This window comes from Sceloporus occidentalis, unplaced genomic scaffold, assembly GCF_023333645.1.
Source record: "Sceloporus occidentalis isolate IW3139 unplaced genomic scaffold, rSceOcc1.0.p SCAF_73, whole genome shotgun sequence".
Lineage (NCBI taxonomy): Eukaryota > Metazoa > Chordata > Lepidosauria > Squamata > Phrynosomatidae > Sceloporus > Sceloporus occidentalis.
Window position 1 is genome coordinate 827,054 of NW_028317053.1, and position 25,829 is coordinate 852,882.

At 39.3% G+C, this 25,829-nt stretch overlaps 1 protein-coding gene across 1 annotated transcript in view; it reads right to left on the bottom strand.

The window, feature by feature from the left end:
• LOC149286009 (protein prune homolog 2-like) overlaps window positions 1-12,049 on the bottom strand; it is a 115,088-nt gene extending 103,039 nt beyond the window's left edge. The window contains exons 1-4 of the mRNA XM_089494527.1: window positions 12,044-12,049; window positions 8,875-8,979; window positions 6,932-7,134; window positions 3,928-4,091 (exon numbers count right to left, since the gene is read on the bottom strand). Coding sequence (XP_089350653.1) covers window positions 3,928-4,091; window positions 6,932-7,134; window positions 8,875-8,979; window positions 12,044-12,049 — 478 coding nt within the window. The remainder of the gene's footprint in view (window positions 1-3,927; window positions 4,092-6,931; window positions 7,135-8,874; window positions 8,980-12,043) is intronic.
• Between the last annotated feature and the right edge of the window lie 13,780 nt (window positions 12,050-25,829).

Here is a 25,829-nt window from a genome sequence, read left to right on the forward strand (position 1 = left end):
GTGTTGGAGGGGAAGGGACCTACAGACTGACCAAAAAAGTGAGTTGGACTTAATTATCTTCCAGTGTTTGCTGATTTAGCTGTGTCTAGCCAGCATTGTTTCCAAAATCAGCAAGCATTGCTTCCAAGTCAACACAGGTTACTAGGAACTGGGAATGAAATATTAAATGAATTGTTATTGCTGTGTAGCTGCAAGGCATTCTCAACTTATGACGACTCTAAGGCAAACCTGTCACAAAGTTTTCTTGGAAAGATTTTTCAGAGGTAGCTTCCTATTGCCTTCCACTCAGGTTGAGAGAGTATGACTTGTCAAAGGTCACCCAGTGGGTTTCCATGACCAAGTCCTAGTCCAGCACCCAAACCACTATGCCATGATGGTTGCCACTACCTGGTAACCTGTGTGGGCCCATGAATTTCTGCAAATGTACTATGAATTAAGAATACACGGGGCCCTCCACATTCACTGGGGTTAGGGGCACAGGACCCCTGTTGAAGTGGAGAAACCACAAATAAAAAAACCACTATTTTTTTACCTGAGGGAACAACTCTCTAGGAATCTCTAGGTCCTCCAGGGCGATTCTGTGGTCAAGATCTGCCAGACGTTGACCATGAAATTGCACCGGAGGACCTACAAATGCCTAGAGAAATGTTCTTTCTTGGAATCTCTAGGTCCTCCATTGTGACTTTTGGCAGAAGCTGACAAGCGAGTCATGCTAGAGAGAACATATTAATCAAATCAAATCAAATCCGCAAGAGTCAAAGCCACAAATGTGCAGGGCTATTGTATAATTCACGTTATAAAATATACCAAAACCAAAAGTATCCACATCAGCCATGAGCTTGCATGCATTTTTGTGTACTTTTACTTAGCACGATAAGGGTATTACACTAATAGGGTTTCTAGAATTATAAAGCAAATTAAAGCAGTTGGCCAATTTTAAAGAAATAGGTAGCGGGAGTCAAGTTGTAAAGCAACATATAGGCTCATTAGTTTAGAATTAAAGTTGACTAGAAAATCAGCGCTGATTTGTAAGGCTAATTGTTCAGCAAAAAAAGATCAAGAAAGCTATGCTTCAATACAACTACAATAAAATTATTTGATTAATTTTATTTTAATTTATCACTTGTCAGCACAGTGTAATTAAACAATTGAGCAATAATTGCACAACAGTTTTTCGTTAAATCAATTCACGATCTTAGTTCAGATGAGAGATAAATACTGGCACTATGTAGGCTATATGCAACATTAATTCTACCTAGAATAGCCCCAATGAATTTAATGGGCCTTACTGGTCACCACCAAGTTGTCCCATTAATTTCAATGTACCTACAGTATGCCAGGTGTGATTACCACTGGGGTTGCATCTAGACTGCAAAATTAATGCAAAATTTGACACAGCCTTAACTGCCATGGCTCAATGCTATGAAATTCTGGGATATGTAGTTTTGTAAGATATTTAGCCTTCTCTGTCAGAGAGCTCTGGAGCCAACAAACTATAAATCCCAGGATTCCACAGGATGGAGCCAGTTAAAACAGTGTCAAACTGCATTGGTTCTGCAGTGTAGCAGCAGCTTTAGTCATTCTGGATTAAACATGCCACTCATATACCATCAGAGCTTTCTCTATTTGAACCTGAAGAAACCCCAGATAGTTCAAGTCATACCACTAAAATAACATAAATATGCAAATTTACACACGAGTTAGAGGCTGAAAATGGAAAAAAACAATGGCTGTCAGTTACCATTGCCTTTGGGAATCTCACAGCAAGACTGAGTCAGTACTCCTATAACTCTCAAGAGCTAGCACATGCACATGCTACATCACAGCTGCAGGCAAAACTGTTTTGATGGAGGAAGTACAACAGTATCCTTGGATGAAGGACAAAAGATCCTGGATACTTGGATTTCTTTTCCTGGTTTAAAAAAGGAAATTCATTTACCCTGAAATCTATAAAAGGTCAGTGATGCAATCCACTTAGCCTTTATGACCAAATAGGAAAAGTGTGCAGATCTGACTGTGAATCATCCATCTTATAAACAAGGAGGGTGATTTAAAAAATAAATACTGGCTCTCTTCCCATCTCCTTAAAGGGAGCTTTTTACAATGATATGCAAGCAGCTAGAGTAACAAATGAATCTTGTATCATTCACTTACAAGTTTCATAGGATGGCACAGGGGGATGATAGGAACTCCTAATTTGAATATGCCTGTGTTTACAAGTTACAATCTGTGCATCTTGTGGGATCCTTCATGGCCTTGTACAAATAAACAGAAGGAGGTATTTTTTGAGAGTACACTGACCCAAGGTACCTGACAATCAGTTTACTGAATTATATCCTTGCCAGCTGGCTCTCACCAAAAATGTAATGATTCAGCAAATTAATGGATCCAGAGTTTGGCAACAGTCCCCTAGTAAATACCGTTTGGGAAATAAAATGATACAGGCCCAGGTCTCTGGCAGGTTTTCTAATTGTTAGCTCCTGGCATGAACCCAAAAAATGGAGTCAGCCTTGATAAACACCAGAGCCTGTCTCAGTGTACTGTGATTCTTTTGTATTTTGTAGAATTCTACTGGGAAGAATTATTTTGTTCTGAAGATGCAGACATGGCAAAAAATATAATGGAAAACCAGAAGATTAAAACAAACTTAAATGTGAGATGTACCTTGCAATGTCATTATTAGCTTTGCAACACCTTTGTTTATTTCTTTATTTTCAGCCATGCTGGTACTGATTGCCCTGCTAACCTTCCCTTCTGGGTGGCACAGACTGAGAGGAACTCAACAGAAATCCCATGGGAAATGACACACAAAGAGGGCATCCTCTTGTTGTACCATCCCTCCTTTCTTTTAATAACTTTTATAGATTGTGATGGGAGCCCTGGTGGTGCAGTAGTTAAATGCCAGTAGTGCAGCCACAAGTTTGTGAATTCGGTCCCTGGGCTCGAAGGTTGACTCAGCCTTCCAAACTTTTGTAGGTCAACAAAATGAGTACCCTGCTTGTTGGGGGCAATTGGCATACAGATTGTAATCCGCCTAGAGAGAGCTGAGTTCACTGATAAGTGGTATAGAAATGTAAATACTACAGATACTGCTATGGCTAATACAAATAATAACAATCTGCATCAAGATGGCACCAAAATTTTGCCCATTGTAATTTTTTAATCAAAAGGCAATTCACACTCTCTGAGCCTCAGAGGATGGCAAAGGCAACCCCCCTCATGATAGGGTCACCTTGGGGTTGCCATAAGTGGTAAATGACTCAAAGGCCCACAACACCAACAAAGTTCTTGAGTAGGACTAAAAGATTTTTACATGAGGAAAGCAAATGTTCACCTTCCTTCAAGGTCAACTGAACAGAAAGATGCACATGGTGGGTATTACCAATGCTCAAAATTAGGGTGCCCATTTTCTGTGTCACTTTCCATTGTTGAGTTTCTATCAGTCACAGAATGCCAGGCTAGATAGATGCTACATTTCTTTTTCTGCTCAAGTCTTGCTTTGAGAATGGTGTTTTCAATGCATGATACTGATGCAGGCCAAATAGAGGCCAAAACTCTCTAAGACTGATTATATTTAATGTGTGCTATGGCATTATTTTCCAAATGGCACACAAATGCCCAGAAACATGATCGGGGCAATGTAGAGATACTATACTATTCAAGCAATATGGAGATGTCTGCACTTAACGTTCCTGTCTAATGACACAGCAAACACCCCAGTAAGGCCTATTGTTAAATGAACATTTTTAATATTCCACATAATGTTACTCTTCAACAAACTCTTTACACCCTGCTTCTTTTATGCAGCTTCCTATGGTCTTTAAAAGGACTGTTAATCAAAGAATGGATCATAGTCTATTTGCATGAATGGATTCAGAAACACTCCATTAAATCTTTCAGTATTTAATATAAAGAGCAATCTCTCACCTCTGAGGAGATGAGCCAGTTGTAAAGTGATTAACTCGGGTGCCTTTTGAAGAAGCTCTTTCGCTACAAGAGAGGAGGTGGATTCTGCTAACTCCAGATTGCCATCACGTTGCTCTTCAGGGCAGATGACTCTGACGACAGCTGATTCCAAACTTTTATCTTCACTGTAAAGGAAGGTTTTCCAATGTTGGTTTATTACTTTATCTCCACCTTTTGAACTGTCTAAACTCTTTAACACAATGCTGCAGTCATCTCAACTAAGGGGCTGAACAGACCCCTTTCAGTGCTGGATCAGGGCCGTGGTAACTATATGCCGTGGGCCCGATATGGCCTTTCAAAAAGCAGCTCCTTTTTGCAATGCAGAAAGGGTGCCATAGCCACTGCTGCCACAGCTTTTTGGTACTCCTTTGGCACTGCGTCATCTGGACGCACCGCCAGAGGACACCATGACACCACCTGCCATGCGGTGGGGCAGGTGGCGTCATGCCACCATGGGGAGTGCGTTGTGCAGATGCCATCCCCCCCTCCACCCCAATGCCGGCCTTTGATGCCGGTCTGTTGAGGCTGTCAGTTTCTAAGTTACATTATTATGCAACTGAATTCAGTAATAATTATTTCTGAAATTACTGAAAGTAACAGCGCTATTCAGGCATTCAGTTCCAGCAGGAGCATGCAGAGGGAGTCCACCACCTTTACAGTATGTGTGCCAATAACATCTAGGTATTACACGCTTGTGTAAATCTTAAGGGAAACATTTCTGTAGAAATATATTTCCACATTGGGGACTCAAAACCTTTTGACAAGGATTTATGTATTATGAATGTACAATAACATCCAAAATAACATCCAAAACAGTGATACTTTTATGAAAGAAATCTGATGCATAATGAAGCATCTTTCTTCAAAGTAAGGCTGGAAAATGCTGTTGGCACGCATGTCATCAGTACGTGGCTGGGGCTAGTCCCACATGTTTGCACTGGCCTCTTCACGCACTCAATAATAAACACCCAAATGATGTCATAGAAGTCATCTATGTATCTAACTCACTCTCATTCAAGGTTTGGCCTACAGGGAAGATGCACAAACTACACTTCATTGAAGCACCCCCCAAAAAGTTGCAGCTCATACAGGCTTCCTTTTTTAACACTTCCTATATTGTGAAAGTAGGGGATGCAGTGGCTTAGAAGTTAAGGTGCCAATTTTGATGATTGGAAGATCGGAAGGTTGGCAGTTCGAGGCCTGAATGCTGCATCGTGGGATGAGCTCCTATCACTAGCCCCAGCCTCTGCCAACCTAGCAGTTCAAAAGCATGCAAATGCAAATAAATAGGGTACCACTTTGGTGGGAAGGTAGCAGCATTCGGTGCAGTCATGCTGGCCATATGAACACTAGAGTAGTAGACGGACAACGCTGGCTCTTCGGCTTAATAATAGAGATGAGCACCACCCCCTACAGTCAGTCATGACTAGACATTATGTCAAGGGACTACCTTTACCTTTACCTATAATGTGAAAAGCTACTCCAAGTGTACATGCACATTAGTACTTTTTATAAACCATGACACAGAGAGGTAAGCTTCTTCTCAACTTTCCTGGTCCAGTGAGCCCCTAACCTACATTTTGTGCATATATATTTCAAATAAAGTGGGCCCTTGGGTCTCTTTCTGGGAGAAAGGTGGAATTAAAACAAAATAAAACAAGTAGATGAAATAAATTGGTATCTGCTGGAGTTTGGTTCCAGGACCCCTGTGGATACCAAAATCCATGGATGCTCAAGTCCCAGTTATATACAGTGGTATAATCAAAAGGTATCACTTATATAAAGTGGCATAATCAAGGATTATTTTTGGAATTTATACATTTTTTGAATATTTTCAAGCTGTGGATGCTTGAATCCATGGATAAAAAATCTGTGGATACGGCAAGCTGGCTGTATACAAAATGTAGCACTAGAATGTCTTGCAATGAAGTGACCTTTGTCTTTCCTTCAAAGTTGCTCCCACTCTTGACCTTAACAGATCTTTGGGTGACAACTGCATTGAGTCAGCTGCTGACAACTGTCTTCAAGAAATAGGATGGATGGATGGATGGATGGATGGATGGATGGATGGATGGATGGATGGATGGATGATACAAGGAGGGAAGGAGGAAGTAATCCCCATTCTTTCCTTTCCATCATTCTCTTCTGCAGAATGGCATTATTTGGCAGCTTGACTAATGTTGCTCCCCAAACCTAAATTTAAATTTGGTATTCTGTCTACAGTTCAACTAAGAGGAGAAATCTTTAGTACCTTAAAGAACCAGAGGTTGCATAGATCTGAAATCTGAGAGCTGGGCCAAATGACATATCTCAACTTCCAATGTTGCACCTGCAATTTAGCCCCTGACCCTAATGTCTGTATATAGTATATGAATATCTTCAGGAAGGGAGTCTGTGAATGAGCTGCTATATGTGTGGAGGGATCCTTTCAAGCCTGAACCTGTGTTACCAAAATTCCAGATGAATGGAGGCCTCTTCAGATGCATATTGACAAATCCTTTCTGAAGATGTCCAGAAGATAGACAAAAGAGTGAAGGATAGGACTTGCCCTGGACTTTTCTTATGCATTTACTTTAGGCTGGATGCCCAGCAGGAAAAGAGAATGAAGACAGAGTGTTAATGCATTTGGGCTCAAAACATCGACGCCAGAGTACACGGATTCTGTGAATGATCTGCAACTTGGTAAACATGAACTGTGTAAATACACATAGGAACAATAAAAAGATTACAATTCTAACATTCTACTATTCTTGTAAGAGTATATATGTATAATGGTTCTTTTGTGTGATTCAAAGTGTCTAAAGCTAAGAACAAGGCAAGCCATACCTATGCCTGAGTCCCCCTTCCCATGCTTGAACCAGCCTTGAGATGGAAAAAGAAAGGATGTTTGGGAGAAGCTAAGTACAAATCTAGGATTTCAAAGTTCAAGCTGGGTTTAATAGTAATTAAATATCTAGAGAAATACCTTGTCAGTGCTCTACTGTTCAGTAGTGTAAGAGACAATTTCCCTTCATTGTTAAGCTGGTTCAAATTGATTTCATCACGGAAAACATGGAGAGACTCTGGAATATTCAGCTCTTCCAAAATAAATCCAGTTTCTGTACAGTAGCAGAATTCTCTTCTCGTTACGTTCAGTACAGGCAAGCAAAGAATGTTAGGTGGGCTGACCTATAAGAAGAAAATTCCTGGGAGTTAGGAAGCACTGAAGTAGCATGAACAATTTTTCAAATCATACCCAGAAGCCATGAGATGGAAATTCATAATGCTTCTGCCATCCTGCTACTTCTAGAAGGTAGCTGAAAGATGCAGGATGTATGCCAGTTTACCAGCAGTGAGGGGGGCCTGTTGACAGGAGGAAATTTGCACTGCTGGAGCTCTGCCAGTGTGCCCACAGGAAATGCTGTGAGTGTACTAGGGCAGGGGAAATCCAAATATGTAAAGGGGCATAGGGGGAAAGCATGGCTTCAGCAGATACAAAACACCATCCCACCCCTATTCCCAATAGACTGTCATTATACCAGTTCTAGAATTTACAATCTCTAACATCATATATTCCTTCCCATTCATGCTAGTGGCAGAGAAATGGGGAAGAAAAGAGTAATAGCAAGTACATTTCTATACTGCTTACCAATGTACTAAGCAGTTTACAAAGTGTAAGCTAACAACTGGGTACTCATTTTAGCATCCTACGGAAGCATGCCAGGCTGAGTAGACCCGGAGCCCCTGGCTAAGACTGAACTCACAACCTTGTGGTCTGAGTGAGTGGCTGCAGTACAGGCATTTAACCACTGCGCCACCAGGAAATATATTACTGAATATAAATATTATTTTCTAATGATAGTGCTGCTTCCTACACAGAAAAAGGCTGTTTTCTGTGGAAACCAATCATATATGAATTTTGTACAGAATAAATCCCTGCACTGCAAAGGTTCTCTTCAGTCTATGATTCTTCTTATCAGAGTTTCTTGGTACTTAAAAAACATGGTTTTCAAAGATTTTTTTGGGGGGGGGGAAATTAATCTCTATTTTTAATGTTATTATCAGTATTTTCAACTGAAACCAGAAACACTGTGCCAAAACAGACTGGCAAGAAGAGGCAGCCTGAAGCTGCCCCCACCGAAGACAGATTGGGGCTATGGCAAACAAATGCCAATCCGCCTTGAAGCCAGCCCAAAAAAGAGTGGGGGAAATTCTTTGGGGCCAGGAAAGAGGTGACTTTCCCAGCTTCACCACAGCCTGAAGCTGGCTTCAAGAAGCTCCAGTGGTGTGCAGTATGTAAACGCCACACTACCACAGTGTATTGGAGCCACCCACATCTGGCCAGCTGCCTGACTTCCAGGCGGCTTCAGGGAGGCTTGGGAGTGTGCAGCGTATAAATGCCACACTCCCAAGCCACCTGTACTGTAGCTTTAAAGGGCTGTCTGTTCCAGCCTATTGACAGCCAATGCAGGTCCTTTAAAAACTGTATTATATTGTTTCTATAAGCTTCTCTAGTGAGCAGTCCAGCTATTTCATTTTGGAATGGCTGCAGCTTCAAGGAAACCACGCAGAATGCAATATATAGTATACATATAATGTAATATACCTTATAGAATTGCACTGTGAGCAAGTCAGTGAGAGTACATTCTATTTCTAAAGGACAATTAAGAAAATGGGTACAATTCTAGAGAGAAGTTATTAAATTCTAAACTTAGGGGGTCCTAAATAAGTGGTTCTTGAATAGTTGCCCTATAGTTATAAAAGAAAATGCAGGGTCTAAAGCAATGACCCAACATTAAACCCACACATAAAACCAGAATATTTTATAGTAACTCTTTGCAGTTCTCCTGGCTGATGGGTAAAGAACTACAGTGGAATAATTATTATTATCATCCAAAGTATTAAAGAATAACAATAGAAGATGTTTACCTTTTCAAGATAATAGGCATATATCAGAGCAGAAATAAAAGAATCCAAATCACAGGACTTCTTTCCAAGGACTACATGCACTTTATCTAAGTGCTTATTTCGACTCTAGAACAGAAGATAATTTTGAAATAATCAGAAACAAGGAATCAAAACATAGGTTATCATTTTCAATTAGCTCAATATCAGAGGGGGGGGGGAATATCTGTTGCAAAACAACCTGTGTGCTAGTCCCGCCATTTGGGATTTATGGAAGCAGCATAATAAAGGCCACTGTGGTGTTTGGATGCAGGACTAGGACATTGGACAACCCCACTCAGCCATGGAAACCCACACCCCCTCAGCCTCAGATGATGGCAATGACAAACCCCTTCTGAAGAAACTTGTCAAGAAAACCCTATGATAGGTTTCCCTTAGGGTCACCATAAATAGGAAACAACTTGAAGGAATGCAACAACAAAAACAACATGTGTAAGAGGAAGGAAGTGGTTACTATAGTACTTAGGCTCAGACCTATGTGCGCTGTCCATCTCTCCTCCCTTTTTACATGCCTAAGGAGGAGATTTGCCAAACTATGGGGGAAATCCTCTGGAGGGGGGAATGTCAAAGACAACCCCAACAATGCAATGAGAACTAAGGGGGGCTTAGTGGCCTGGGAGCATGAGATTTCTTGCGAAGGTGAGAAACAGGGGTGGGAGATGGAATGAAACATCATGAAAGAAACCATGGCTGGCTGGAACACTGTCCAGGACATGCAGAGTCTATGACACCCCTGATCTGGCATTCAGTTTCTGCGCATTGCAACAAAGTTTTGGAGGCCCAAAGGAGAACTTTCGATGTTCACAAACAACCCTTGTTTTAAATGACATAACCCCATAGTGCCAAGAAGAAAATATCTATGTGTGTGGACAAAAGAAAACATAAAACAGTGAGGGACAGTGCAGAGATACCCTTAAGCAAATTGAAAAGATTCAGAAGAAAACATTAAGAAGAATGATTAATGGTGCAAGACATACTGTATGAGGGGATGCTGAAGGAACTAGCTGTGATCAGCCTAGAGAAAAGAAGCATATCCATCCTTGAACATTTGAAAAACTCTTTATCAAGACGATCAAGAAAGGAACAGGCTCCCTACACATTTTAGTTGGTGTGACTTCCATGCATGTCTTTTGCTCTCAGTGAAGACTTCCAAACTCAGAAATTAACTATGACTCTCTGGAATACTTTCAAATCAGTATTTAAAAAACAAGATGTTCAAAGTGGCATCTGAGCATCAAACACCTGCTAAATATATGACTATAATTAATATTTAGGGAGAAGAGGCGATATATCAATGGTAAAAAAAGCACCCTAGAACAAGTGGAAAATACTGGTAAGAAATCATGGAGTACCAACAAATGAATCAATTACATTTGTCACTGGATTTATAATGCAATCCTGTGTTCCCCAGAAGAGCATCTCATGGCTCACACGATATATCAGATCACCCTGCAATGTGGATGACTAGAGATTTGCCCTCCAAGTGGGAGACCCTCCTCTCCGGCCACTAGGGAAACATCTGATGATAGAACTTCGGTATCAGATTGTGGGGAGAGGTATGAACATACTGAGAAGGGCTGTGTAGATCAAAAGGGTCCACAGTATCCTTGCCCCATACCTGCTCCCAAACCAGCTCTAAAACATGCCACTCCTGAGGCCATTGTATTTCAGTGCTGTGTCCTACTGTAGGTTTCAGAGCATGGGGATACATAAAAACAAAAATTAACATGGCTAAAGAGGGAGGAAAAGAGTCAACATACTGCTCCTTCTTCTGCCTAGCCAGTCCAAGTTTAGAGGCTCTGATTTTAGCACTCTCCAAGATTAAAGTTTGGATTGTCTTGCTTGTGTACTAGCAAAAACATATTATGGAAATTATAGAAAAACTTCACTGATGAATAACCCCATCTGAATACTGTAGGTGTATCTGAGACCATTGTATCCCAATTTCTACTGTTGTACAGACTATAGCATACTCTCCAACTGTCCTGATTTGGCAAGAAAAATCCTGATTGATATCTGTCATCCCATTTTTCACCTGATTTTTAAATCTCTCTCCTCTGGTCACCTTTCCCCTTTCTCATCAGCTTATCTCTATTGGTGCAAACTGAGTTCATAGCGCAAAAATAGTTTGCACTCATTTATCTCAGTGGGGGTGGGGGGTTGGAAACTTGCCCTTCCCTATAGAACTTGCCCTTCCCTATAGAGTCAGGCAAAGGCAGTTTGATGCAGCCTCTTCTAGCTTGCATGTTCTTCTTCATTAATGAGGAACCTTTGCCATCTCAACCATAGTCTGATGTTGCTTAATCTCGCATATCTGAGACCAGTGTATCCTAATCTCTACCATCCTTCACAATACAATTATTTCTTAAGGAAACTACAGACATGGAAGCAAGGAAATGGACATCAAGCAAGGGTTGCTTTTCTCATTATGGGCCTATGCATGGAAGTAACCAAAACTCATGTTGGCATGACAAAGGCTGAAGTATGAGTGTCTTCAACAGTTTAAAACAAAGCTAAAATGTTATTTCCTTTCCTTACTGTATGTGTAACACAAGTAGTGTAGCTATAATACTCTCTAGTTTTTTCTCTGTATCCCTCTGCCTCTGTTTTTCTGAAACTGTCTAGAAGTACTCTTGATCTAGGTGCCACTGTTAGCTTCCAGCATTGATTATTTCAAGCAAAATACAAACAACTTGTATCATATGTGCTGCTTGCTTTCCTGTTTGATAGTCATATCTGTTAAGAAAATAAATAAATAAACAGGCTGCTAGACAATTAAGCTTAGAAAATGCCTCTCTGGATTTCCATTAGGATTTTCAACTTTCTGTATTTATAATTAACTTTACCAATTTCTCCTAAACAATCCCAATTCTAATTATTAGCCATGTGTATGTGTAAATGTGCATGTAGATGGGAACTAGATAGATAGATAGATAGATAGATAGATAGATAGATAGATAGATAGATTATATTCTTTCTCAAATGCTACACACATTCTAGAAAAATTTTTCTCTCCCTTGTGTGCCAACTGATCATCACTGAAAGCACCTCTTCCTTGGGCCCTGTGTTATCACCAGAACTATGGGAGAAGAGTGGTTACAATGCAACTTCTGTTTGTCTTCTCTCTTCCTACCTCCATTGAAGCACAAGTATATATTTAGCCTGCAGGCATTCAATTACCTCTGAAAATATTGCAAGGTCAAACTTTGAAATTCTCTTTTCAGGTTCAGAGAAAACTTCCAGTGGAATTCATTGTGCCTAGAAGGAATCTGTCTACCATCATAAATTCCCAGATTACTAAAAACCCTGCACAAATTCCCAGTTACTGTAGACCAGAAGTACATGCAACTCAGGTAAGGAATTTAATTTATAGCTCATTAAAAAAAAAAAAAACTTATGTGTCTCCTTCTCTCCTGGACCATGTATTTTCTTCTTTTGTATGGAGTTTATCAGACAAGGGAAATTGGAAGTACAGTGGAACCTCGCCATACACGGAGGATCCGTTCCGGACCCTGCCGCGTATGGCGATTTCCGCCTATGCTCGAGCCCCATTGTAAACAATGGGGCTTGTGCACGGCGGCACGGAGGTGCGCAGGGTGCAATGGGCGCGCGCGCGCAGCGCAACAGGCACATGCACCCATTCAACTGAATGGGACGCGCCACCCCTTCCGCCCCACGCGCGCGCCGCGGCTTAAGCACATATGCTCAAGGCCGCGTATGGCACGCCCGCCTATGGTGAGGTTCCACTGTATAATCCAATGGCAATCCGAATGCAATCATTGTACTTAACATTATTGCGTGACAGACTACCACATACAATTTCGGGCAATGGCAAGCTATTTTCAAGCAATGGGGAGTCAGTTCGAACGCAATTCGAATTAACATAAATTCGCTGAACTAGCAAATTCACGTGAATGCGTGCTGGCCCCACTTTCTTTTCATTTGAAATTAAGAGAAATTCCTCTCGTGTGATAAAACTCCTCTGGAATTAGGTAGGGTGATAAACAATAATACTATGGCAATGTTTGGCTTAAAACTCTTTCACAAAGAAATCAAGTCAACATTAGGATATTCCACTAAAATCTTCGGAATTAATTTTGTTGATTTCATCAGCAGATGAAGCTGCAGCTCAATTTTTATTTTAAATGTTTCTGTCATATATATGTTTCCCCAAACTATGATGAGACTTGTTCCAATTTATTATAGCAAACTGTAATATCAGTTCTAAGGAACAGTGTTTTAAAAATGCCTCAGTAAGAAAACTACTCTTCATAGCTGCTAAAATCACAAATGCATGTGCACACACATAAGACCAAAAAAAAAAAAAAAAAAAAAAAGCATTACAACCAGAAATACATTAAAATAGCATTGAACCACCAATCTTTCATGAGAGCAGAAGAAAAAGTATCTCTCCATGCTTCACCTAGCATGGAATCACAACTAATGTTGACAAAAAGGACAACCTTCTCAGTGAAAGAGATTCCACCTGAACATTAGGAGGAACTTCCTGACAGTAAGGGCTGTTCGACAGTGGAATGCACTCCCTCGGAGGGTGATAGAGTCTCCTTCCTTGGAGGTCTTTAAACAGAGGCTGGATGGCCATCTGTCGGGGATGCTTTGATTTGGATTTCCTGCATGGCAGGGGGTTGGACTGGATGGCCCTAGTGGTCTCTTCCAACTCTACGATTCTATGATTCTATGATTCTATAAATACTGTGCAAAACAATTTTCCCCGGTAAAGGAAACTATTATTTTGATTTGAGAGATACTGTATGTATAATTTATCTTCTTTTGACTGGTTTACCAAGGCACCCAGGGAAAAGACTGTCAACATATTTGCCGTTCAGACAAGGACCCATACAATCTTTAGAGCAGGCATGGACAAAGTGTATCCCACAGGGCACATGTGTCCCTCCCAACCATTTTAGTGGCACAGGGACTCCCAGGGGTCAGAAATGCCATCTAGGGAGTGTGGGGGTATTTTCACCACATTTTTTGCTCCACTGAAACAATATAGTCCAGGAGAGGCCTTTTTTGAAAGAGGATGTGAGCAGAAAGTAGCTTACATACACCTCCTGTTGTTACAAAGGCCTCTTTGGGGCCTACTGGGAAAGGGCTAAAAAAATATGGTGAAAGTGCCTCAACCACCCTAAAAGGCAACGGGTGGATTTTTTTGGTGGGGGATTGACATCCCATGGTCTTCTGGGGAGCAAATACAGCCCCCAAGATGTTCCTAGTTGCCTTAGAGTTCAACAGTTGTCTTAGAAGGATGATGGATATGCTCTTAAGAGCTCAACTGGATGGTACATCTACTAAGTTAGATCAGTTAGGATGCATATGTTTTTTCTTTTCTCTTTATTTGTCTTAAATATTTTAAGATGCATGAGTCATTGGTCAAATTTAATACTGGGCTGGGCAAAATACAGCAGAACTGTACATTTTCTCTTTTCTCCAATGATCCTGCTCAATGATCACATGAGAACATTGCCTCCATTATTCTAGCCATGCATTAAGAGAAGCAAATAGGACAGTCAAAAAAATGTAGGATGTTACAAAATAATAACTAAAAACAGCAACATAAATATAAATTCATACTTCTTAGTCATGCTTAAAATGGAGGACATTTTGACATTCCTCCTGGACATAATACTGAAATGTAAGGCATGTCTGGTCACCCTGATAAAGGACTGCTCCCATTTGCTGCTCACTACTGTGAAACTCTTTTGCAAATGTCTAAGAAGGTAAAAAGAGCCCCACTGGATCAAGTAACATGCCTATCCAGTCCAGCATCATGTTCGGATTGTCACCCAAATGTCTACAAAAAACTCACAGGCAGGACATGGTTCCATTTTGTGGATTTCTAGATTGACTCTATGCCTTCCATTACATACAGAGTGATAGTGGTCCAATATGCCCTTATCTGCTGTTCCTATAAAGCAGGGATGTATGAACCTTCAGGTGCTGTGGGACTACAGTTCTCATGGCCTAGCCAGCATAGCAAATGGTGAGGGATGACAACAGTTGCAATTCAGCAACATCTAGATGACCTCCCATTCTTCATCCCACCCAGAGAATTCATGGCCAGGTAAACCCATCCATCCGGTTCTCTCTGTAGGTTTCCATGGTATCCAATGTATCTACATTCTGCTTTAAAACCAAGCATTCCATTGTCATCATCTTGGCTTAGAAGTTTCTAGCATGCACATATGAACATTTATAAATAAATTAAAATAAAATAAATGCATATAAATAAGCATACATCATCCCTCTCCAGGGTTGGGAAAAAACAGGATTTTTAATTTAAAATAAAAAACCTAAAAACCCCAGGGAGGGTGTTTAAAGCAAGTTTTTGTTTTGTTTTGCTTAAACCAGTTTTTTTAATTAATGTTTAATTATAAAACATATTCCCGCTAATTATAGTAATATATATATATAATACAGAGTAAGTGTAGTGTAGTGGTTTGAGTGTTGGACTATGATTCTCGCAACCAGGGTTAAAATCCTGCCTTGGCCATGGAAACCCAGTGAGTGATCTTGGACAAGTCACACTCTCTCAGCCTCAGAGGATGACAGTGACAAACCCATTCTGAAGAAACTTGCCAAGAAAACCCCGAAAGGTTCGTCTTAGGGTTGCCATAAGTCAGAAGGCACACAACAACAATTTTATTAATGATGTGAAAGATTATTTGATGTATTTAAAATCTTCATCAACAATGTTTTAATGGTATCTAAAATTAACAATCCAAAGTTATTACATTTTGATGTGATTTGCATCTTCCAATAAAACTTTGGAAATTAGATTGTCAAGTTACTAGCCTATATATAGGGGTATAAGACTATGCCGACATAGGACTAAATCTGAATATTAAGTAGTAACGTGCAGTTCAGATGTTATGGCCACTAGCTTAAATAATTATTGTTTTTTAAAAGTGCTCTTTTAAAGCAAGTTGTTTTGATTGAACTTATGTTAATTGAAATATATGTCTCTGAACAGCATTTCTATACAAAAAAAAGTAGCAACTGACACTGGATACTAGTCTAATAATGAACAACTCTTAGATTGTACCCCATAGGCAGGCTTTCTCTTATATACTTGTTGTTTTATGTACAGCGCTGTGCAAATCAACAGCGCTATATAAATAATAATAATAATAACTGCCAATAAACAAAGTAAAATGTTTAAATTCAAACAGTTATTATTTCAGAAAGAGAGTTGGACAATAATAGCCAGACTTTATAAATAAATAAATAAAATCAATTTTAAAAATTCAAGTTTATTGTGTAGCTCAGCCTTCCCCAACTTGTTTACCCTGAGAAATCTTTGAAATAATGTTCACCTCTTGCATAAATATTATTATCTACAGGTTAAAGGAAGCTTTTTTTCCCCAATCACAATTTCTCTTAAAAATCCGAGCAACCTCTCACTCTCACAGATCCTAGGGTTCCAGGTTGAGAAATGTTGGTATAGCTTTGCCTTGCTTCTGTTCAGATGATCATAAACATTGCCATCTTCATCCATGGGGGATGCTCACCTGGAACAACTTTTGTGATTTTTTTTGCCAAGGGATTGTTTAAGAGCCATTAGCCTGGTTCCTTTGCAGTTCAAGTGAACTTCATCCCTTCTATAAACAGCTGATTTACCCCAAAACATCTCCCAGTGCCTAAAAAAATTCCAAAACCAGCAACATTATCTCATCTCTACATTAGGCTCTGCCTATTTAAACAAGTCTCAGTCTGAGTGAAACTGGTAACATTTCAGAGAAACCTAGATTGGAGGTCTTGGATTTTATCTATTTAGTGGCCTAAATTTTGAATCCAAGGCTACAGGAATATATTCCCCCATGTCACTGGTACCAATATGCACCATGACTGTTGTTTCCTCACCACCACCCTCCACAAACATGTATAAAAAAGTTTGGCAACAATCATTGTAACAAACTTTGCAGTCAGGCAGGTAGATAGATCACCAAGTTCTATAAAAGAATCTATTCATAATATGTGGGTTTGCATTAGATCAGACTTTTACCAGGCATAAGGGCCAATTTTCTAGTTGGAGACAATCTAGGGGCTTCACAAATTACCATAATATCCATAAGAAAAACCCCAAACAAATTACTGGAAGTGCCTAGAAATCTACTTCTGGTTTTGAAAAGTTGTTGTGTGCCTTGGAGTCATTTTCAGCCCTAAGGTGAACTCATCCTAGGGGTTCCTTGGCAAGATGTAGTCCAAGGAGATTTGCTGCCTTCTGAGGATAAGAGAGTGTGAGTTGCCCAAAGTCAACTACTGGGTTTCCATGGCAGCATAGGGATTCAAATTCTGATGCCCCAGAGTCCTAGCCCAATATTCAAACCATGACACCACACTGGTTCTTAACAGCACACTGGATTTTAACACCATGCTGACTCTGGAAAAGTTGGAGGGTTAATGTCAAAAAAATCAGGGTGCCTGCAATCCATTTAAATGTGAGCTGCTGCCGCTGGAGGGTTCAAAGGCAGAAAAAGAGTGGCCTAGGAGTGGTCAGATGTGGAGGGCTACAAAAAACAGCCGGGGGGTCATTTTGCCCATTCCTACATGAGATACACACACAAATGGAAGTCGCATGTCATCCAAGTGTGACTAGAAAACAAGTTACTTAAGTACACACACAGAGAGAGGGGTGTAGCTTTCTTACAGGCCATATATGCTTCTATCTTGGTGCATCTACTCTCACTCTCTTCCGTCCAACTGGTTGAGCTTGGGGGGAAACAGCTTTTGATATAAAACATTAATAGAAAAGAAGAAGAAAAATTCATTGAAGTGACCTCCAGCCAGAAAAAGACTGTCCACCCTGCCAAGAAGAAAATGTAATTTGATACAACTGAGCAAGGAAATGTTTTACAGCAAAATGACTTTCTACTATAAGCTTGAATAAGCAGCAACATCAAGCTGTTCAGAACTCTCACTAGTAAAGAAGAATTTGAACTATAACAAGAGAACTGCAGGAATCTTCATGTGCTATCTTAACTTTGCCACCAGGAAATGTTGCTTTGTGTGACCAATAATTTGGAATACAGAAAACATACACAAATGTGTACACAATGCTTCAGTTTCATCTACTGGAGTATATCAGAAAGAGCCGTGCCACGTCTTGCGTTCTACTTCTTTGGTTGCCACATTATTCTTCTGTTTGGTATATATATTTACACCAGTACAGGGATGTGCGTAGCAATTCTGCATTGCTGTTCATGGACAAGATTCACGTTGGGTGCTAGTGTGCAATCTGCTTAAATCCTTTAAAGATAGAGACAGAGTCAGAAAGGTGCCTCTCGTGACTGCATTTTACCTAAAGGCAAGTATTTTCATATAAATCACAAATAAGCATTAGTAACCCTATATCAATTATAGTGTCCTCAATCTTTTTTCCATAGCCTATCCCTAGGAGTTAAATCAAAAGCCAATTTAAAATCAATGAAAGCTGTATAGAGATCATCCCCAGATGGAGTTGCATATTTTTCAACTAAATGTTGAAGGATAAGATCCTGATCTATAGTTCAAAATCCACATCTAAAACCAGTTTGTTCATCATCCGATATATCATCCTGTTCTAACCAATCCAACAATTCTGAATGCAAGTGACTAGCATACAGCTTACTAATACTAATAGTTAGCAAGTTTATTGGTCTGTAATTAGCGGGATCTGAATGTTCTTTTTTATGGATTGGGATAATAATTGCCAGACCTCAGTCCTCAGAAAAAATAGCTGAATAATAAATCCAATTGAAAATCGGAGCTAAAACTGGGGCCCGCCAAGCTAAATTTGCTTTAAACAGTTGTGGAGAAATGATATTGTTTCCCTTGATCTGGTTTTAGCTATAAAATTAATTTAGACACTTCAGTGTCAGTAACAGAGGGCTGTTCAGGAAGGTTACTGCTGTCAGCTGTTATAAACCATTCAGTATCTTGATCCATAGCATAGACCTTCTGGAAGTAGGGTTCCCAGGAAGATTCTGGAATATTACAATCAATCCTAGGGGCAAAGTTATGGAGATTAACTGCTACCATCCTCCAGATAGTAACTTAATCGTGCATCCTAGATACCATGATTAACCACTGCTTTTTCCCCCTGAGCCTGCTTCTTTTTCTCCTTGAAATGTTGTACCTCCTTTTCAAAAGAAACCAGTCTTCAGGCAGGATATTGGGTTCTGTCCACTATATGACCTATATCTTACAATTAGAGAATTCTTCATAGCAACACATTTCTGATCAAACCAAGATTTGGAATTGTGATATGTAATGTGTGTTCTGTTTAATGATTAAATTGATGTTGTAAGGACTCAATCAACATCTGGAACAGATCCATAGCTTCACTTGGAGTATCTGCTGCTAGTATGGAAAAACATAAGAAAAAATGAGTCTCTGAATGAAGAACCTCACTTACAGATTTATCTAGCTCTTCAAGCCATTTAATGTGGGATGGTATTATGTCTGTTAACATATTTAATAACAGCTTAAGATCCACATAGACATTTTGCTCAGAGCCAGTGGTAGGTAGTTGCTATCTCAGTGACATTTCACTGCAGAATTGTACAGCAAATTATAAAAAACTAAAACATAGTCAGTTTTGGACACTCCATTACTTGATAGGAAAGTAAATTCCACCTTTTTATCTCCTTCTGTGCTTCCATTCAAAATGACAAAGGCAAATTTATCTATCATGTATAAAAGGCACAGACCCTCCATCCCCAATTTTCCTTCCCTGATATCCAAAGCTCCAAGTGACATAAGTTATAAAGATGAAAAAAATATTTTAATTATATTTTTATTCAATGTTTTAAATATATATTAAGAATTACAAAACTTATAAGAAAGAAAAGACATAGAAACAAATGAAGGGGGGGAATGAAAAAGAGAAGAAAAAGATGACTTCCAATCTTCCGGTTAATGGTTATATATGTTATTATCTACAGGTTAACTCTCTAATATTATGACAAATTCCTTTCTCTCAATAACCTATTTTTGTAATCATCAAAACCAAAAGTTACTGTCATTTTCTTTTCTATAAGAAATGTCAGTAGTGACCTTTCTCTAATCAAACAAGACAGTTTATCCATTTCTGCTAAGTCTGTTAACTTCAACAACTACTCCTCTATAGTACATAATGCTGAACTCCTCCATCTTCATACATACAATAGTCTTGATACTATGGTCATATACTGAAGTAGTCTTCCATGGGCCTTCTCCAACTATACATCCAACAGTCCCAAAAGAAACTATTCCAGTTTCAATTGATTATTAATCTTTAAAATCCTCTACATCAACAATAAACTCCATATGTATCTGAATCTATTTTTTTTTAGCTCTTTCAAATATTCACCACATTTGATAAAATGTCCCTCCGTGTTGCTTGCATTTCCAACATCTTTATAAATTCTGGACAATTTCTCTGGCATCATATACCACTGGGACATCATCTTATAAAAATTCTCTTTAAGATCATAACATAATGTACATTTCAATCCCTTTGATCACATATTTTCCCATTGGACCATCTTAGTTCGTTTTATCATACATTTTTGACTTGTTCTTCTTCCAATTTAAATTTCAACAAAGGTTTATATATTTTGCCAATTACATGTTCATCATTTGTACACAATTGCACTTCAAATTCTGAATTATTTTATTCAAAACCATACATCTTTCCAATAACTGCAAGAAAACAATTGAAAATTGTGTCCCTCTCCTTCTAACTGCTCTCTTGGTTTAATTCTGTATTCCCCTTGACACAACTCCAGGAGATCTTGGAACATTAGCCATCTATCTTTGCCAGGTTTTTTTCCTCCTCTATAAAAAGCTTTCAGTGCTGAGACCCATAACAGCATTTTTGTGCACAGCCTGAGTTTATATCTATTCCATATTCTCAATAGGGCACATCCCACAAAATTACTTTTTAAATCTATATTAACTTTAAGATGAGAAAGTTATTAATGAAGAAGACCACACAAACTAGGAGAGACTGCAGCAGTTTGCTTTTGCCTAAGCCTACTGAGAAGGGCAATATTCTGTCCTTCTATGCCGCTTCTCTCTGCTAAATTAGGTGCAAACTACTTATGCATTTTCAACTCAGTTTGCAGCAACTGAAGTAAGGTAACAACTAAGGGGTAAGAACGGGAGATGAAAGAAAGCAGGACACTTTAAGACAGCTGATCAAATGTGATGATTAATCAGAATTGTCCCTGCCAAACTGGGACAGTTGGAGGGCATGGCCCATTTAGACCACATCCATCATGGAAGAATCAGATAATTCAATCATTAGTCCTATGTTGCAGAATGGAACAAAAGCATGGATATGCAGTCTGAAATTAGTGTTCACCTTGACACACCTGTCTTCTCTAGATTCAATCCTGTAGTTTTGTGTATGAACTTCTTGATTCCTCTAGCATGTCAAACAGTCCTATGTGCAAAAATGGCAGGTAAAAATCATTGTGTAGCTATTCTCTGCCTGTCTCTTACCTGTAGAATGTCTGACCCTCAGGAATTCAAAGTACACATCAGTTTCGGTGTAATAATTACTGATTCCAAGACTTTTAACTGGCAAGCTTTTGATCATTAGCCCAACTTTCGCTATCTCCTTCCTAGATTGTCCTTGCCTGTTCTCTATTTTCTTCTCACAGTTTATTATAAGATTCTTGGCAAAGCCTGTCTTTAGATTTATTTATTGTGCATCACTTACAGATGAAAATGTTTTGGAAACATAGTAATAAGTATTGCAATATTTCAAAATGAGGTTAATTTGTCATGCTTTATTCTACCCTTCCATAGTTATTCCATTGTTCAGACAGTTGGAAGAAATGTGCCATGACTTTTATTTATTTTTTGGTCTCTGCCATGGCCATTCTGGATAAGAGATTCTGAAAGCCATAGTCCAAAAATGTAACTTTTCCAAGAACTGTTTAAGAATTGTTATTATTGCTAACTCCTCTGTTCTTTGTCATGATGTTAAACATAACATTAGATACTGTTGATACTAGTGCTGAGGTCTCTGGCACTGTGTATTTCCCCTGTAGTTTATACTTCTCCATTATAGTGGCAAGAAATGCTAGAAATGGTTTTCAAAGTCTCCTGAGGAAACATAATAGATTTCAGCAAAATGCTCAAGTCAAGGCCTGTAGGAATCAGCCTTAATTTTTTCCACATGGAAAAAGGACCCAATGCATTTCATTGAATGTCATTGGCACCTGCAGGCTGTTGTTGTCATTTTTAAGAACACTGCAGTCTACTCTAAGTAAGTTCATAATCACCTTTAAAAGCTAAGTAATCTGTGCCACCAATGTATTAAAATATATGATAACAAATGCAGTCAGCATTTTCCATACCATATGCTTGTAAATGTTATTCTACAGGGAACCAATTAAAACTATGGAAAACTTGAAACGCAAACATATGGAGCGAGACAGAGCAACTTATCTTGTCACTGTGCTGCTTGCTCAGTACACTGATATGGGAACAGATAACACTGTATTATGGGACAATTAATTGCCAGTTTAATTAAAGTGCATTTAAAATCAATGTACAGCCCCAGTCTAGAACTGTAATTCTCATTTCACTGTTTCATGGACCACAGCTGTCCTACCATCAACATTTTAATGGGCTGCTGCAACTGAGGGCTAGTAGTTGTATGATATATCTTTCCTCCTATCCATTTTTGTTCCTTTCGCTAGCAGACCATCTCACTTTTGAATAAAGGAAGAGGGGGATGCTTTCCAGTCTATAAGATGCTACAGGAGAACTGAAGCTTGCATGTCAAATTAAAGTTGATGTAAAATGTTACAACTGCTAAGTAACAGAAATCAATAATATTTTATGGAAGTGTGGAGAGTATAACAACTGGGAGATGCAGCTATCATGCTGTTGGGAAGTATGGGCCATAACAGCAGGTCTCCCAGCAGAATCCTTTGGGGGGTTTGGGTTGTATTTCTGTGTCGTTTCTGTGGAACAAGTTGGGTTAGCTATTTGAGATCTGATAACAGCAGCAGTGCTGAGAAATGTTCCCTATGGGACATCATTGCAATCAAAATCCCATCAAGCTGCTTTCCGAACTGTAGGAGAAAAATACAATAATGCAATTCCCATATTTTCCATCACTTATCCACAAGCAGAAGAATATATTGTGAGAGCTAAGGTTTTACTTAAATGACCCCTCTCTCAGAACTGCAGTTGCATTCAAATCAAGACATACATGTGGCGGGATTTTCTTGGAAGAAGGGAAGAGGTAGATAAGTCACAGGATGTACACCATGTTGTGTGTTCCCTGCCCACACTTCACATCATTGGCTGTCAGTGACAGGCTTGAGTAAACAACACAGGTGAGTAAGTGTTACTGAAATAATGCACCCCAAAATTCTGGATGTCCCAACAAAGGCATTTGATGTAGAGGTTGATGAAGGCTGGCAACTGTCTCCCAGAGGACATTTTCATCAGCCAAACCTGGATGCAGAATGACCTGTCGGGAGATATTTAATACTGTCTGAATTTAAAATAGTATTAAAGACTAATCTCTTCTGGCAGTTCTACCCAGTCATTTTTAAACTATGAATTTTAAATTGGGACATTTTAATTTTATTGTTGTTGTGTGCCTTCAAATCATTTTCAAATTACAGTGACCCTAAGGTGAAGCTATCACTGAGGGGTTTTTTTGGCAGAATTTGTTCAGAGGGGGTTTGCCTTTGCCTTCCTCTGAGGATGATGAAAGATTTTTACTTGCCCAAGGTCACCCAGTGGGTTTTATTGTTGAGTGGGGAATCAAAACCTGGTCTCCAGAGTCGCAGTCCAATACTGAAACTGCTACGCCATGCTGGGCTCTCATTGTAATTTTATGCTGGATTATTTTTATGTGTTCCATGTTTCTGTGTTTAACTTAATGTGTTTAAATGGTTTAATCTGTTTTAATCTATGTTGTATCCTACCTCAAGCCTTTGAGACAGAGGGGAAGAAATAAAATCTTCTATTAGTAGTAGTAGAAGAAGAAGTAGTAGTATTTAGCATGTGTGATAACCTGGATCACTGTGGAACCTCAAACTGCACAATCCACAAGGTTGACCATTAATCCCCAAGATCCATCTTTTGGTGCCAACCATCCAAACAGAAGCAGAAGCACTGCAAACCAGTAGTCCTCACCCTTAACCCATATGGTCACCTCCCAAAGATAATATGGTTGATGGTACTGAAAGCTGTTGGGAGACTATGGGGAACCAATAGGGTCACACACCTGCATCGCTCTTCTGATGCAGGCCATCTTACAGGCCTAAACTGAAATGGATCCAGAAAATTAGTTTCATCCAAGAACAGACAGTCACCTGTTCAAGGACCTCATCCAGGAAAGGGCCATTTGTTCTTGATCTAAAATTATGAAAACATTTATTGGTGCATGATGAGGGTGGGGTAGTACTGAGGCGGGACCATCTCCTTTTGTAAGAAGGCATTAACCACCTCTCAGGCCCAGCTGAATGCCCTCTCTCTACGGATTTTAATATACCATGAAGGCTCATTCATTAGATCCATGTGCTTTCCTGTCATGTATATTAGTCAGAAGCCTTCTTCATTAAAGTCTTCTTCATAAAGGTCTTCTTTAATGTCACCTTAACTAAGGTTCATCTGAACCTAGTGTATGATAATCCTGAAAAAGTCAGATGGTGGGTTTTGTTTTCTTTTTGTAATGAGTCACAAAATAATGTTCTCTTGAATGTTGCCAATCTTCTAAAGTCGGAACCTATCCATTCTTTAAGCCAGATGTTCACTCCAATAAATTGTTCATTCTTCATTAGTTTGCAGAGGGCTACATATCATGGGTTCTTCTCATGATGACTGGGTCTGCAGTAGCCAACATTCCTTTTCAGTTTCCTTCAGTTAAACTCCTGCACTCCTGTCTTTCCCTGGCTTCCACTCCACCATAAGCATCTGAAGAACTAGACTAAAGGGGTTGAACAGACAGGCCAAAATAAAGCTGCTTCGGGTCACTTTGGAAGTATGCTTTTTCAATGATGCATGCATGCATCCTAAGAGGCTGGAAGCCATGCCAAAGCCATGCTCCAGTCCTAAGCACTGGAGTGCAGCTTTGGAGCAGCTTCTCACCTCTTAAAATGCATGTGTGTCATTTAAACAGCATACCTCCAAAGTGACCTGAAGCAACTTTATTTTGGCCTGTCTGTTCAGGCCCTAAAGTCTACAAAAGCTCATGCCACAAACTTCTTTCTTTTTTCTTTTTTCAGTTAGCCTCAAAGGTGTTACAAAATCTCTATACATATTAATTCTACACATTAACACACTTATATCTTTAAATTCTGTCACTTATGAAATAAGTTATCCTCAAAATCCCCATCCTAAAGTCCTAGCTCTACAAGCTGCCTATCCAGAGAGATTTTTCATTAAAGCCAGAACCTGAAGAATAAGAAAACTACTACATTTCATTATTTTTAAGAGTGCAAAAAAAATAGAAATTAGCCATCCTAAGTAAACCAAAACTGCCATATATCCTCTTTAACATATCAGACCTTAATCATTAATTTCTATTCTCTATGTCTCTTAGTTCATAGTTTGTGAACATACAAACAGCCCCGCTTGATCTAATCAAAGGACAATCTAATCTAGCACACTTCATCCAGATGTCTCTGGGAAACCTACAAAACTGACATTAAAGCAAGAGCCATTATTGAGTCCAAAAACGGGAGGCTTGTGGTAACAGAAGATGGAAGCTTCCTTCAGCTAGCATGGCTAATGGCTGGTAGCAAGGAAAGCTAAGAGTTTATGGGACTTATTGTCAGGAAATCACTCATAGACATTTTGAATAAAAAGCACTCAGAAATGTTGCATGACTTTTACAAAACAAGCATGACAATATGATGTGCTTCAAAAGCCATTTTATATATAGCTTTCTAGGCATCTCA